Genomic DNA, 14,077 nt, shown 5'->3' on the forward strand with positions numbered 1-14,077 from the left:
ACACCACCAAACCGGTTAGGATTTCTTTTCAGGTTAGGTGATTGGACAAAAATCCTCATAGCAAGTAAGGAGAGTATTGAATCCATAGCTCTCTCGACATCCTCGACTGTGTGAAAGCTATTGCCTCCGCACAATTTTGAAGCCCTCAGGGTTCTGAATTTACACCAGTCCGTTCTTTTGAGATTTCTATGGAGGCTCTGATAATTCTCTTCTGGAATATTTTATAACCCCATGGACGACCAAATAACAAAATTTCAGTCTTTCGGTGGATTATTGTGGCCACAATCTTCAAAATACCGAAAATCGGGAGGTACCGTTCTATGAGGGCTATACCTAAAAATTTTTGGGGGCAAGTTTTATACCACCAATGAAGACTAAGTACCAAATTTCAGCCATTTCAGTGTGATAATGAGGCTAAAACCTTCAAAATACCAAAAATCGGGTGGTACCCGGGTGGTATGGGGGCTATATGAAAAAGTGGACCGATATAGCCCATTTGCAATACCAAACATCCTAGGAGTAATAGAAACTTCTATACCAAATTACAAAGCTCTATCTTGAAAATTGCGAGCTGTCTCTTAATTTAACAGACGGACGGACGGACGGACATGGTTACACCGACGTAGAAAATTACCCTGATCAAGAATATATATACTTTATAGGGTATCCGATGAATATTTCGATGTGTTACAAACGGAATGACAAATTTAATTATACCCTCGATATTATGGTGGTGGTGAATAAAAGAATAAAGAAGAAAATGGCAACCTAGTTTGAAATTGGCTCGACTTTTTTTATTATTTTATGCCTAGGCAGGCGACGAGGTTAATTATGTACCAGACCTTTATTATTTTGTAGAATAAAGTTGAAAATGGACTCACCTCTGACATTTGTGTCACTGTAACTTCCCCAGTGTAAGAGGTGAGGATTTGCATCGCATCCGAAGATAAACCAGCAGCTACTGTGTGACCCACCCTGGTGGGTCGGGTTCTTCATAAGGTATATAAATCACAGACAGTATCAAAAGCCTGATTCGGCATCCTTCCATCCGTAAGATAGTGATGTCACCTCGACTGTAATTAGACAGAAGTATTAAATTAACATTCTTCTTAGCCACTGTACAAGTTCTCACCTTGCCCCATTCGAGCCGGAGAAGACTTTATGGGTCCCGCAGCTTAGTCTGCTCGCCATATTTTTCCATCGTCATTTCAGATAGTCCTCCCCAGACTTGTCGGTGGCAAATTTAATTATTACTAAATTTTTGGTCGGAAAATTTCATGGTGGGGGGTATAAAAAGTTCGGCCGGATCGAATTTAATGTTTTTTTACGTATTTATTTTAAGGTTCGCGTTTGTGTACACTCGTATTACGAAATTTATTAAACCAGCCTCGTACTAAACGAACAAAATATGAATTAAAATGCCTGCGCAAGTAGTGGTGGTGGCAAATAAATGGTCTATGAAATTGGTTATATATTGTGGTCAAATTAACTAATGGAGTCCATTCGCAGAGTAAACGTGGAAACGGTTAGACGCAACAACCTACGGTAAAATCGTCCAAACACAGTGTGTGTTGTTTTTTTTTTCATAAAAATTGTCAATAAAAAGTGGAGTGGAAATTTTGTGGCGAAATTGCAAATAAAAGAAATTCCAAATTAAAAACTAATCAATGCAATTTTACAAACCAAAACGAAATTCATAGAAGTTTCGAATCGTTTTTTAAATTGCAATCATGATTCTGAAGAATGGGCTGTAACTCATCAATGGATACGAATAGTGTTTTAGATGAACCTTTGGGTGCTGGTGCTGTTGGTGGTGGTGGCGGAGTTGGTGCAGTTGGTGGACTAGCTTTGCCACCCTCCCAGTGGCCATTGTCACAAGCGGTAATTAAAAGCTCATTAATAACATAAATTAATTGATGTTCAGCAAAGCAGCTAACATTGAAGCGAGTTAGTTAATCACCTTCTAATTATACCGTTTGTTATTGTTCTTGTATCCGTTGTGCCGGTTCAATATTTTTGTTTCAGAATCATTCGGATGTTGTTCGAGAATTTGTACGTTTAGATGAGACAATTAGTAAATTAGAGGGCACCTGTCCGGGTCCTCGTTTGGCCACATGTGAGGCATGGATAGAACATCTACAAAGTCGGCGCAATGAACTATTGGGTCTGGATTCTAGGCTTCTTGAAAATCCTCTAACAAATGGTGGTGGTGGCGGTAGTGGCTTATCAAAACAAGTCACAGCTTCGGCACCAGTTACCTCGTTAATCGATCAAACGACCAATTTACCCTCGCATGTAGTGGTGGACAACAATCGTGAAATGTTCATTGATGGATTTACGGCTGAACAGGCAATGCCCCACAACAACAACAATGCCGTGGCGTTTAACCCTAATGGAGGTGTTAAACGTAGTGACCAGCTGCAAAATGGAGTTCTTCCATCGCATTCCAGCAATTATAAGCCGCCCACAGTTGCTAGTTTTACTGAAGGTCTTTCGAAACCGGTTGCTGGTGGTGTTGGAAGTTTTAGTGGCGGCAATGGTATTGGTATTGGTGCACCTCGTTTGTTCTCCTCTAATAACATAGTAGCGAAAACGCCCTCACAGGATTTAGTTAATGTAAGTACCAAGTGTCAATATGTTTCCTTGTAATTTTCATGTTGTCCCTTCGCCTTTATTTCTCTTTATCAACGACGAAATGAGGAAACTTAATGTGGTTAGAAAGAATATAGCAAAGCAATTTGTAAAATATTTGTTTATATTCCGGAATAAGAATTGGGCAGCATTTACATCAGTATATTAATACACGTGTAGGTATATGTACAAATTTAGTAATTCCCAGTAGAATGGTCGTTTTTCGTAAGCAATAATTTCCAAAGAAAATTATAGGGATTTTTTTGCATAAAAAGGAGTATTCCGAAATAACCTTGATTAAGTTATGCAAAGCAGATTGGTTTTTCAAAATATTTAAATAACATGAATTCATGTTACTTTTACCCAAAAGGAAGTTGCGGATAGAGCTATAGTATCGTGCAATAAGGCCATCATGCGTGTTTGTCGTGCTGTTAAATCACTCCGTGTACGTGTGTGGAAAAATCGTCAATCAATACTCAACAACTTGAACTTTTCCTCTAGGTTTGATTTTTTGTCTTCGTTGCTTTTAAAAACAAATAAATAAAGGACCGGACCGACTATTTGATACCCTACACCATTTCCCCGGTGCATAAGCTTTTCGCGGATATATGTGCATCGATTATTTATGATTATATAATCAATATTCATTTAAAGGAGAACGACTTTTGGTATTGATTAAAAGGTCAAACGGTCTAGTTTTATTATAGTTACTAGCACCCCCGGGTCAGCGTAGCTGGCCCGTCATATTGATTTTTAATGAGAACTTTTAATGGACTTTATGCTTTACAATTCAAAATAGGTATTTTCTACCTCATTTCTTCGGGTCCATTGTCAAGCCGAGTAATTCATTGAGGAATTTAAATTTATCAACAGGTTTTGCCTGTTACCTTGCTTTTCTCTAACGGACTTTGTCGGATTATGCTGTTTAGGATTTATTATAGTCACTGTCCCCTATCTTTATCCTAACGCGATCTTATACGTTTTTTTAGTTTTTCATGGCTGATGGACCGTTGAACCTCACCATTTAAGGCAATTTATAAATATATCGTTTTTTTGTCATAATAGGGGAGATACCGTGCCACCTCCGAAATTCATGCCTACGTGTACCACGACACATTCTACAAAATTTCAAGAAAATCGGTTCGTAAATTTTCAAGATAAAACATACTTAAAAGTGACCGTGGTCGGGACTTCGGGCTCAAGTAAGAACATTTGATCAGTGGCGCAACCACCGTTGTTTCGAAAATTAATTTGAAATCCGATGCATTCATAACTTTAACAAATATAGCAATAATAAAACAATGGGCCCCGGAAATTCATCAACAAATATATATCATTTTGCACCGCGGGAAATTTCTGAACATTTTCTGATAAATTCAGGATAATCGGTTCAGTAGTTCTGTAGATATAACATATTTAAAAACGCGGCCGTGGTCAATTTTTATTTCCATAAAAATTTAAGTTGGGCTATGATGAACATTAAAAAAAATATTCAAATCGTTCCGGCCGATCTCAACTGATGCAACAATTACCAACCAATAACATTTGATTTTTATACCCTCAGCATTTATGCTAACGGGCAAAATGTGCCTCATCCAAATAATGGTTTCAGACCCCAAGTATGTTTGGACGAAATCCGTTTCGTTTGGAGTTTATTTAGCCATGTCCGTCCGTCTGTCTGGCTGCCTGGAGCGCACGATAACTCTCGAACGGATCAACCAATTCTGTCCAAAATTTGGCTTTCGTAATATTTTGTCCAAACTTAGTTTAAGTTCGAAGATGGGTTATCAAAAAGATGGGTTATCGAAGATGGGTTCAAAAATGTCCGGAAAATTTGTGCGCACGATAACTCTTGAAGGGAGAAACCGATTTGGTCCATACTTTGCACATCGTGAAATTTCTGCTAGACTAAGATTAGGTTCCAATATGGACTCAATAGGTCCACTGTTTCCCACACAAAATTTAGGAAAAGTTCGGTTTAGGACCTGCTCTCGAACCCCTTTGATTTTTATTGTAGCAACTTGTATTCACTGCCCTCCATACGACGGTACGAGTTTTAATAGGGGGCAAGTCCATACTTCCTGAGAAAATAGCCTAAAAGGTGCAAAAACCCCTATGACACCGTGTGTGGTGGTAGGAGCACAAGATAGCTCTTGAACTGATCTGCCGATTCGGTCCAAAATTTAGCCTTCGTAATATTTTGTCCAAACTTAGTTCGCGGAAAAATTGTGCGTACGATAACTCTTGAAGGGAGTGACCGATTTTGTCCGTACTTTACACATCCTAATATATGTACCAAGTATAGATCAGGTTCAATTATGGACTATGTTTGTCCACTCCTTCAGGTACCTCCCACACAAAATTTCGGATAAGTTCAATTTAAGACCTGCTCTCGAATCACCTTGATTTTTGTTGAAGCAACTTGCATTCGATGCCGACGGTAAAAGTTTTATCAAGGGCAAGTCCATACATCTTGAGAAAAAAGCCCGAAAGGTGTAAAAAAACCCTACGGCACTATATGTATTGGCTGGAGAGCACGATACCTCTCGAACTGATCAACCGATTTGCCCCAAAATTTGGCCTTCTGCATATTTTCCAAACTTAGTTTCAGTACGAAGATAAGCAATACCGCTCCACAACTTAGATTCAGGTGCATTCCTTTAAGTACCTCCTCAGCAACACTTTTTAACATTAATCCTAATCCACATTTTCGTCGGCAAATCCAAATGTCCAAAAAGGGCCACAAAATTCTGAAAAAGGCAATTCCCATAGGCTAAGCGTACATCTCTGTGCAAAGCCGACTGATACTTTTTGACTTGTTGTTTATAACGATTTGAAAATTGGTTGTGGTCGCGTCTTTAGGTCCCAAATAAGTACGTAAGTAGAAGACACAACCACAATTGTCTAACAAATTAATTTTCAAACCGACACATTCGTAATTATTATAAATATATAATTTTTAAAGAAATATGGTATAGGGAAGTACCCCTCCCTTTCCCAAATTCAACAAAATATATAGCCTATTTTCACCGTGGGATAGCTTTGTACATTGGAATATATGAGCGTCTTTTTTCTATATATTTTGATATTGGACCACTTTTGCAAACACACTTGGGACCAATGTAAGGCTCAGAAGGTATATTCGATATTGGACATTTTTATGATATACGTCATTACAATTCAATTCCGTTTTTGACCTCCAACCTATTACACATTCCGCAGGGATGCACCAGAGCGCTGCATCCGTATGTAACCAGGCCACTGGTAAAGTGAAAATCATCGAGGAGATCATAAGTCGTCTAAAAATAGCATGTACAATAAACACCTTCAATCCCTTTAAATCACCCGGTCCAGATGGTATTAATACTGCTATGCTAAATAACTCATCGGAGGTATTGATGTCACATATGAAACACATTTTCAGAGCTTGTCTATGTATATCACTCATTCCGGCTCTATGGAGGGAGGTCATTGTGTCGTACATCCACAAAGCGGGGACTTCAATTCATACACTTCCCAAAGACTATAGACTGATCAGCCCTTCTTTATTTCTATTGAAAACCTTAGGAAGACTGCTTGATCTTGGATTCAGGGACAGGGTTTCAAGTACTGTTACAAGTCCTGACCAAAAGGCAAATTCGGTTGAAACTACACTAAATGCGGTCGTGGGTTTTATCGATAGAAATATGGAAGGCTCAAACTACACGCTAGCAGCCTTTCTTGTCATAGCAGGTGCCTTTAATGACTTTAAATTTGAATCCATCCATATCACTCTCTGACTTAGTTGTTTCCTATACACTAATCAACTGGATTTGCATCAGGTCTGCTTCTTCTTGTCAAGGCCTTGAAGTGGCTGCAGCGAGGATGAACTCTCTCTCTCTCTCTTCTTAATACCTAAAATATTCAATATCTTTTAATATCTCTGTTATATCTTCCCTCTGTCCACAATATCTATTTCCAATAACTTCTTTTTTTTTAGAACTCTATTAGGATGAATACAATGAACCACAAGATCTCCGAGCGAAGTAGCGTCTACTTCGACAGCTACGCGTCCTTTAACCTAGCCTAACCTTCTTTGCATCATTGTAAAGATGAGATTTTCTACTTTCATTTGCCATCAGCACCCAAAATTGCATAACGATCTTATCAATAGGCGGACGGACGGACATACAGTTTGACAAGTAATTGTTTTCAAACTGAGAAAACGAACACTTTTCATGCATAAATTACTAAAAAATTGCAAATAGTTGTGATAAAAATGTCGGGTTTTTGCAAAAATTTGTTGGTCGACTTATTTAAGACCAAAATGAATGGATAAATAAAAAATTAACCCGCTTTGTACAACAATAATAACCAAAAGAGTAATTAACATGTAATGCAAGGTGCCAAGAAAATGTTTTCAAAATGTAATTAAGGTTCCAAAATACCCCATGTTTTCGGTAAATACTTAAAAATCATGACATTTTATGATTTTTATTCTTAACAACAATTAGTTGCTAACAAGTATCAACAATATTAGGCATGGGATATCCCCACTAAGAGGGTTACCATATGGACCAAGGGGGTACCAGATCGTATTACATGTAAACGATGTCCTATAGGTCTCAAACCGGGAATATCTGAAAACTAAGACATTTTATGTGTATATTTAGTTCACCAGGATGGACTTCCATCTATTACAATAAATATTGCATACAGAATAGCTCGATCAGGAGGGTTGCCAGATCGACTAAAAAAGTAAAAGGGACCAACTAGGCCCACAACCACAGCCTACAAATAGTTCATTCAAACCAAAATTTATTAAGAGATAAGAATATTTCATGAAACAGTCGAAAATAGCACATTTGGAGACTAATATTCCTTAGAAATTTGTGGGGTACAGATTTCTACAATTTTCGCAAATGCTTACTATGACCTACTGGAGACATTTCGTGTACTGTGAAATAATACTGTGACAATAATTTCTAAGTGACGGGGAAATAATGCAACAGTGTTACCATGGTATACCATCAAAGCCAAAAAACTTACGGGAATTCCTCAATCTGGCTATTAACAGATAAAATTGGATGTCTACAGCAAGCTCAGTATAATTTAGCAATATTTTCCATATGCATTTCTAGCCGATTTTTGTACTTCTTGGTTATATTTTGGTTTGTTTTAGTGAATATCCTTATCCCTAAATTAAATTTCAGTTAAATAAACCACCTTTAAGATCTTATTGTGGGCCTAGGAGGTCCAGTTTACTGTTATTAACACCTGGTACATTTTTAGTCGGTCTGGCAACCCTCCTGATCGAGTTCTGCTGTAGGTAATATTCATTGTAATTCATGTCATACCATCTTGGTAAACCAAAATACTCATAAAACGTCTTAGTTTTTAGATATTCTCGGCTTGAGACCTATAGGACATTATTTACATGCAATATGAGCTGATGCCAACTTGGTCCATATGGTAACCCTCTTAGTGGGGATATCCCATGCCTAATATTGCTGATACTTGTTAGCAACTAATCCTTGTTAAGAATGAAACTCATAAAATGTCATGATTTGTAAGCATTTACCGAAAACATGGGGTATTTTTGAACCTTAATTACATTTTGAAAACATTTTCTTGGCACCTTGCATTACATGTTAATTACTCTTTTGGTTATTATTGTTGAACTAAGCTGGTTAATTTTTTATTTATTCATTCAATTTGGTCTTAAATAAGTCGACCAACTAATTTTTGCAAAAAACCCGACATTTTTATCACAACTATTTGTAATTTTTTAGTAATTAATGCATGAAAAGTGTTCGTTTTCTCAGTTTGAAAACAATTACTTGTCAAAATATCAGATCGAATCAGCTCATCGAAACATTCAGTTTGGTATGTATAATGGTATATATACGAGCATTATTTTGATATGTTACAAACTTTTGAACCAAAACCCACTTATAGTACCCTCTCCACATAAGTGGATTTTTTGTTTACTGTATAAATTTGTATGAAACCGTAAACAAACATTTTGATAACTTGAATAAGTTTCGGTCAAAATAGAGTTGTTGTGTGCTCTTTAAGTTACCTGTAGTGAGATTCTCTAACCGATTTTTGTCGGTAAACGATTTTTGTCGGCAACTCAAAAAATGAGTTAGAGAATCGCACTACTGCTAAATAGATGTTAGTGTAGGGCATAACTAGTCATCTTTATGGGCCTACAACTATATCTTCCAATATTTTCCCCATTTTTATGTTATCTAATCTTTATAAATAAAAATCAAATGTCGTTCTTTGGTAATGGCATCAGTTGAGAACGGCTGGACCGATTTGGATAATTCTTTTTGTGAAATGTTCGCCATAACCCGACTTAGGTTTTTATGCAAAGAAAAATTGAACACGCCCACCTTTTTCGATTTTTATCTTTTCTACAAACAATACTGAACGGATTTTGCTGAAATTGTCAGGGAATGTACAGGGATGGCCCCCGGTTAAAATAGGCTACAAATTTTGTTGAATTTCGGAGGGGGCGGGTACTTCCCCTATACCCTATTTCTTTAAAAATGCTACATTTACAATAACTTTTTAAAATATGTTACATCTACAAAACTACTAAACCGATTTTCGAAAAATATTTGACAAAGTCCGTATGAGAATAGAAAGGCAGACAAAATATGTAGATACATTTAAAATCTTCCTCGGTTTGACAATGGACCGAAGAAGTGAGGTAGAAAATACCAATTTTTGAATTGTCAAGCATAAAGTCCATAAAAAGTTGTCATTAAATTTCATTACGACGGGCCTGCAACGCGGACCGGTGTCTGCTAGTTCCATATATAGATTAGATATATTCCTCCTTGGTCTACTTGCTCTTGTGACCAATATGCATATGCCTTTTAATTAGGGCGATATTTCTAGTCCCACTATAAGCGTTCTGTGGTCGACCTATTACGTTGATGTCATTTGCACAGGTCATCTTGTCCGAAACATCGTTTGATACTGAACGTCTGAGAGAGATTATATCCAATTTTAATTAATTCCAACCTCAGGCATGACATTTAGCCGATCACTCAATACGACCGCACTTAATATATGATGGTAGGAGACGTAACAACTGATAGATCTTCTTAACAGTATCGCGTAACTGGTCTTTAACAGTTCGATTAATTGATGCCCTTGTCTCTCTTTGGCTAAATGGTATATACATATCGTCGGTGTCATGCTTAAGTGTTCCATACGTCATTTGCCCGTTCTGAGATAATCGTATTTTAATGTTTTGCGTCACAACTGTGTGGAGCTGACTAAAGAAAAGTGACAATTTTTTTTTCATTTTTGCCTCAATACATTAAAAACATCTAAATGGAAAATTTAAGGCTACTTTACAATCCGTAGCAACGCGCAGCGCACGAGAGAGATACAGGGAGAAAAGGAGAGAGGAGAAACGTCTTTCCGCAGGAAAAAGAGAGAGATGGAAAAGCGGGAGTGTGAAAAAATCGAGATGTACAGGAGCCAGAATGAAGTCCGAAAATTCTACCAAAGAGTCAAGCATCAAACTGATGGCTTTGGTACAGGCACATCCTCCTGTAGAGACCAGCAAGGTAATTTGGTAACTGATACAGATAGTGTACTCAGGATATGGAAAGAACATTTTTCAAATCTGTTGGTATCCAATAGCAGCGAAGACGACGAAGATACCACAGTCCCAATCCCAGAAGATGGTATTGAATGTATACCGCCCAGCCAAGATGAGGTAAAGACAGCAATAAATCGGCTGAAGAATAATAAGGCAGCAGGGGCCGATGGCTTACCAGCCGAACTGTTCAAAACCGGAGGCGACACGCTGATAAGGTGTATTCATCAGTTAGTTAGCACCATCTGGCAGGAAGAACGAGTACCCGACGATTGGAACCTGAGTATCCTGTGCCCCGTCCACAAGAAGGGAGATAAGACTGTATGCTCTAACTATAGGGGCATGAGTCTACTCCCTATTGCCTACAAGATCGTGTCAGGGATATTGTGCGAACGTCTAAAGCCTATGGTCAACGAGATAATTGGACCATACAAATGCGGCTTTAGACCTGGCAAGTCCACCATTGACCAGATATTTACCCTGCGGCAAATCCTGGAGAAGACCCAAGAGATGCAGATCGACACCTACCACCTTTTCGTCGATTATAAAGCAGCCTTCGACAGCCCGCTGCGTTCAAAGGTATTCCAAGCCATGTCTGAATTTGGTATTCCCGCAAAGCTCATCCGGCTTTGTAAAATGACTTTAACTGACACGAGGTCCTCAGTTAAAATAGGAAAGAACCTCTCCGAAGAGTTTGGTACCAAAAGAGGTTTCAGACAAGGAGACAGCCTTTCGTGTGACCTCTTCAACATCCTGCTAGAAAAGGTTATACGAGAGGCAAACGTCAAAAGAAGTGGCACAATCTACACCAATAGTCACATGTTACTTGCTTATGCTGATGATATAGACATCATGGGCCGATCAGTAAAAGAAGTAACTGATACCTTTATAAAGGTCGAAGGAGAATCTGCTAAAGTGGGTCTGGCGGTAAACGGTGAGAAGACCAAGTTGATGGTGTCGACGCGCAATGCGTCCATTGAGCTCGGACCGACTGTGGAAGTTGGTTCCTATAATATTGAGGTAGTAAAAGACTTCGTCTACCTCGGTACCTCCGTAAACACAACAAACGACATCAGTTGTGAAATAAAAAGAAGAATTGTATTGGCCAACAGATGCTACTTTGGTTTAAGTAAGCAGTTTAAAAACAAAGCCACATCTCGTCAAACAAAAATAACGCTCTACAAAACACTGATACTACCCGTGCTGATGTATGGCTCCGAAGCCTGGGTACTTGCGCAAGCAGACATGGCAGTGCTTGGTGTGTTTGAGAGAAAAATTCTTCGAAAGATCTACGGACCAATCTGCGTTGACGGTGAATATCGACGTCGCATGAACCCCGAGCTGTATCTGCTATACAACGACATCAATATAGTTAAACGTATCGAGATGCAGCGATTGCGTTGGCTAGGCCATATCATAAGAATGAGCGATGATGAATTGGCAGGCCAAGGAATAGATGGCGCAAACAAGTGGATGATGAGATGAAAAGGCGCGGTATTCCAGAGTGCAAAGCAACAAATAGAGAGGAATGGAGATCTCTTCTTAGTTCGGCCTATAGAACAAATGTTCTGTAATGGGCCAGCTAAGTAAGTAAGTAAGTAATGGAAAATTAAAGATCTGATTTTTGAAATGTGTTTTTGAACTTGTAAGTTTTTAAAATATTAATTTCATAACTGAAAAAAGTTTAAACTTTCGCGTCGAAGGGTTGACGTCTCGGTAACTAGAGCAGATAGGAGAAAGCTGACCAAAAATTCAGAAAGAGCATACCGGAAAACCCTAGAAACCACTTGTATCTCAAAAAGTCAAAAATGGCGCATGGAACACTTAAGCACGACACCGACGATATGTAATACCGTCGTTTGGATAGATACAAAGCTAAAGTACTCCTTCAATTGTCTATATGTATCAGTTGCCAGTTTCCGATACATAAACTCATTATATTCCACTGAATATGTGAGAAAATGCTAAACAATAAATTTTAAACTGTCTAAGCTTTTAAATACCTTTATTCTTCCATAAACCTTTAAAATCTTTACTAATACCCTAGACAGACGGCAGAGTTAATTTGCATTAAAAATTCCTTAATTTGAATTAACTTTTTACCCTGACAGACGATAGTTTCTGCATTTATGAAACAGCTGTTTGTGTTGTTTGTTTGTACCCAGCAGACCATTTCATAAAGTTTTACAAAAGTTCTCCAAAATATGCGAAACAAATATACTTTCTACCATTGAATTTTTCACCACGATAATGCAAAAATAAATTTAATTTATTCGCGATATTTTTTGAGACTTTTTAATATTATAAAAATATTGCAAAATTTTAAAAAACATTTGTAGAAGATATAATTTTCGATAGAATTGGTATGGTGGGTAATGAAAATTGTTGTGAAAATAAAAATGTTAAAAAGAGATTTGTTTGAAGGCTTGAAAAACGATTAGCTGCTATTCTATTCGAAAAAGACCACTAGTTATTTGAAAGAAACGCGAAATTTCTGATTTGTTTTCCTTTTTTATTTTCTTAAACATGGAAATTTGACAAAAGACAATTGATTTTCAATGCAAATTGTGTCTGAGAGCATGAATATGCCCTCTCTCCTACATGAATATGGGCTCTCTTTTACAGCATTGCCATTATTGAAATACCTAATGCCATGTTCTTACCAGCATTTGAATCACTTCGTTCGTTCTCATAATTACGTACACGAATTAACCCGTTCAAACGACATGGTACACAATTTATAGCAACATTATTCATATTTTTATAGGTTTTGTTTACTGATTTTAAAGTTTCAGCCAAAAGACGAGTAAAATTAATTGATATGAACTGAAAAAAATATTTGTCCTTCTTACAGATATCTATTCAATATTAAATTAAATTATTTTCATTCATGTTTTCTATTTCTTCTCAAAATTTTGGTGTTTTCAGTATATTTTCAAACTTTTCTATTTTAAAAATTAGAGAGAGAGAGACCTGCCAAAATATCTTTTTGGTATACAGGCTTTCTGGCAGGCATTTGATTTTGGTTTCCAGATTTGTAAGCGAATTGGAAAACATGGACAAGAAATGCAACTGCAATGAAAGAGAAGACAAAATTTGCTATGATTTAAATGCATACTAGTCGTTAAACCGTTTACTTTTCATTCATATTTTGCAGCTTTTCTAAAAAGGTTTGGATTTTTAATACATTTTTATTTTTCCTGTCATAATTAATTTATTTCGATAAATTCTCTCATTTGTTAGAGATGGGACACATTTTATCGTCGTTCTGAGAGTAATTTAAATTGAACAATGTACACAAATCGTTGTTCGTTCTCAATATTTTGTATGGGAAATTAAGTAATTACATCGTAATTTGGGGTCGAACAACGAATAGAGAGCAAAACACCGTCAGTCTGAACAAGGCATAAATTCAGTTTTAATTTCCTTTGATTTTGTGCATTAAGAATGTGGATAATGCACGAATTAATTTGAATTAAGGCAGTTAATGCAAATTAACGATGCCGTCTGTCTAGGGTATAAGTTAGAATAAATAATTTTTCGATTACACTGTGCAACAAAATGGAGGTGAAAGTCTGGGGCACGGAAAATTCCTCTTGGGGAAGAAAGGCCTTAGTGAGTATATTAAGAACCCCGAAGGACAGATCCGCCGTGAGTCGAACTTTCGCGTTATGGCGTGATGAAGTATTTACTAGAGACCCTGTAATCCATCAGGAATTAGCGTTATATCTTTGTTCACTGTTGCTTTAGCTTATTTTTGAGATGACATGTCTTCAGTCAAATCGAATGAGGATTATTTTCGTAGAGCACTTCGACATTCTAACTCGCTTTCTTCAATGTCCT

At 37.3% G+C, this 14,077-nt stretch overlaps 1 protein-coding gene across 1 annotated transcript in view; it reads left to right on the forward strand.

Annotated features, from left to right (window-relative positions):
* Positions 1–1,441: 1,441 nt before the first annotated feature.
* synr (BH3-only protein sayonara) overlaps positions 1,442–14,077 on the forward strand; it is a 32,462-nt gene continuing 19,826 nt past the window's right edge. The window contains exons 1-2 of the mRNA XM_073969159.1: positions 1,442–1,881; positions 2,026–2,616. Coding sequence (XP_073825260.1) covers positions 1,744–1,881; positions 2,026–2,616 — 729 coding nt within the window. The 5' untranslated portion in view covers positions 1,442–1,743. The remainder of the gene's footprint in view (positions 1,882–2,025; positions 2,617–14,077) is intronic.

Source organism: Musca autumnalis, unplaced genomic scaffold, assembly GCF_047663935.1.
Source record: "Musca autumnalis isolate F117 unplaced genomic scaffold, ASM4766393v1 scaffold_2, whole genome shotgun sequence".
NCBI classification, from domain to species: domain Eukaryota; kingdom Metazoa; phylum Arthropoda; class Insecta; order Diptera; family Muscidae; genus Musca; species Musca autumnalis.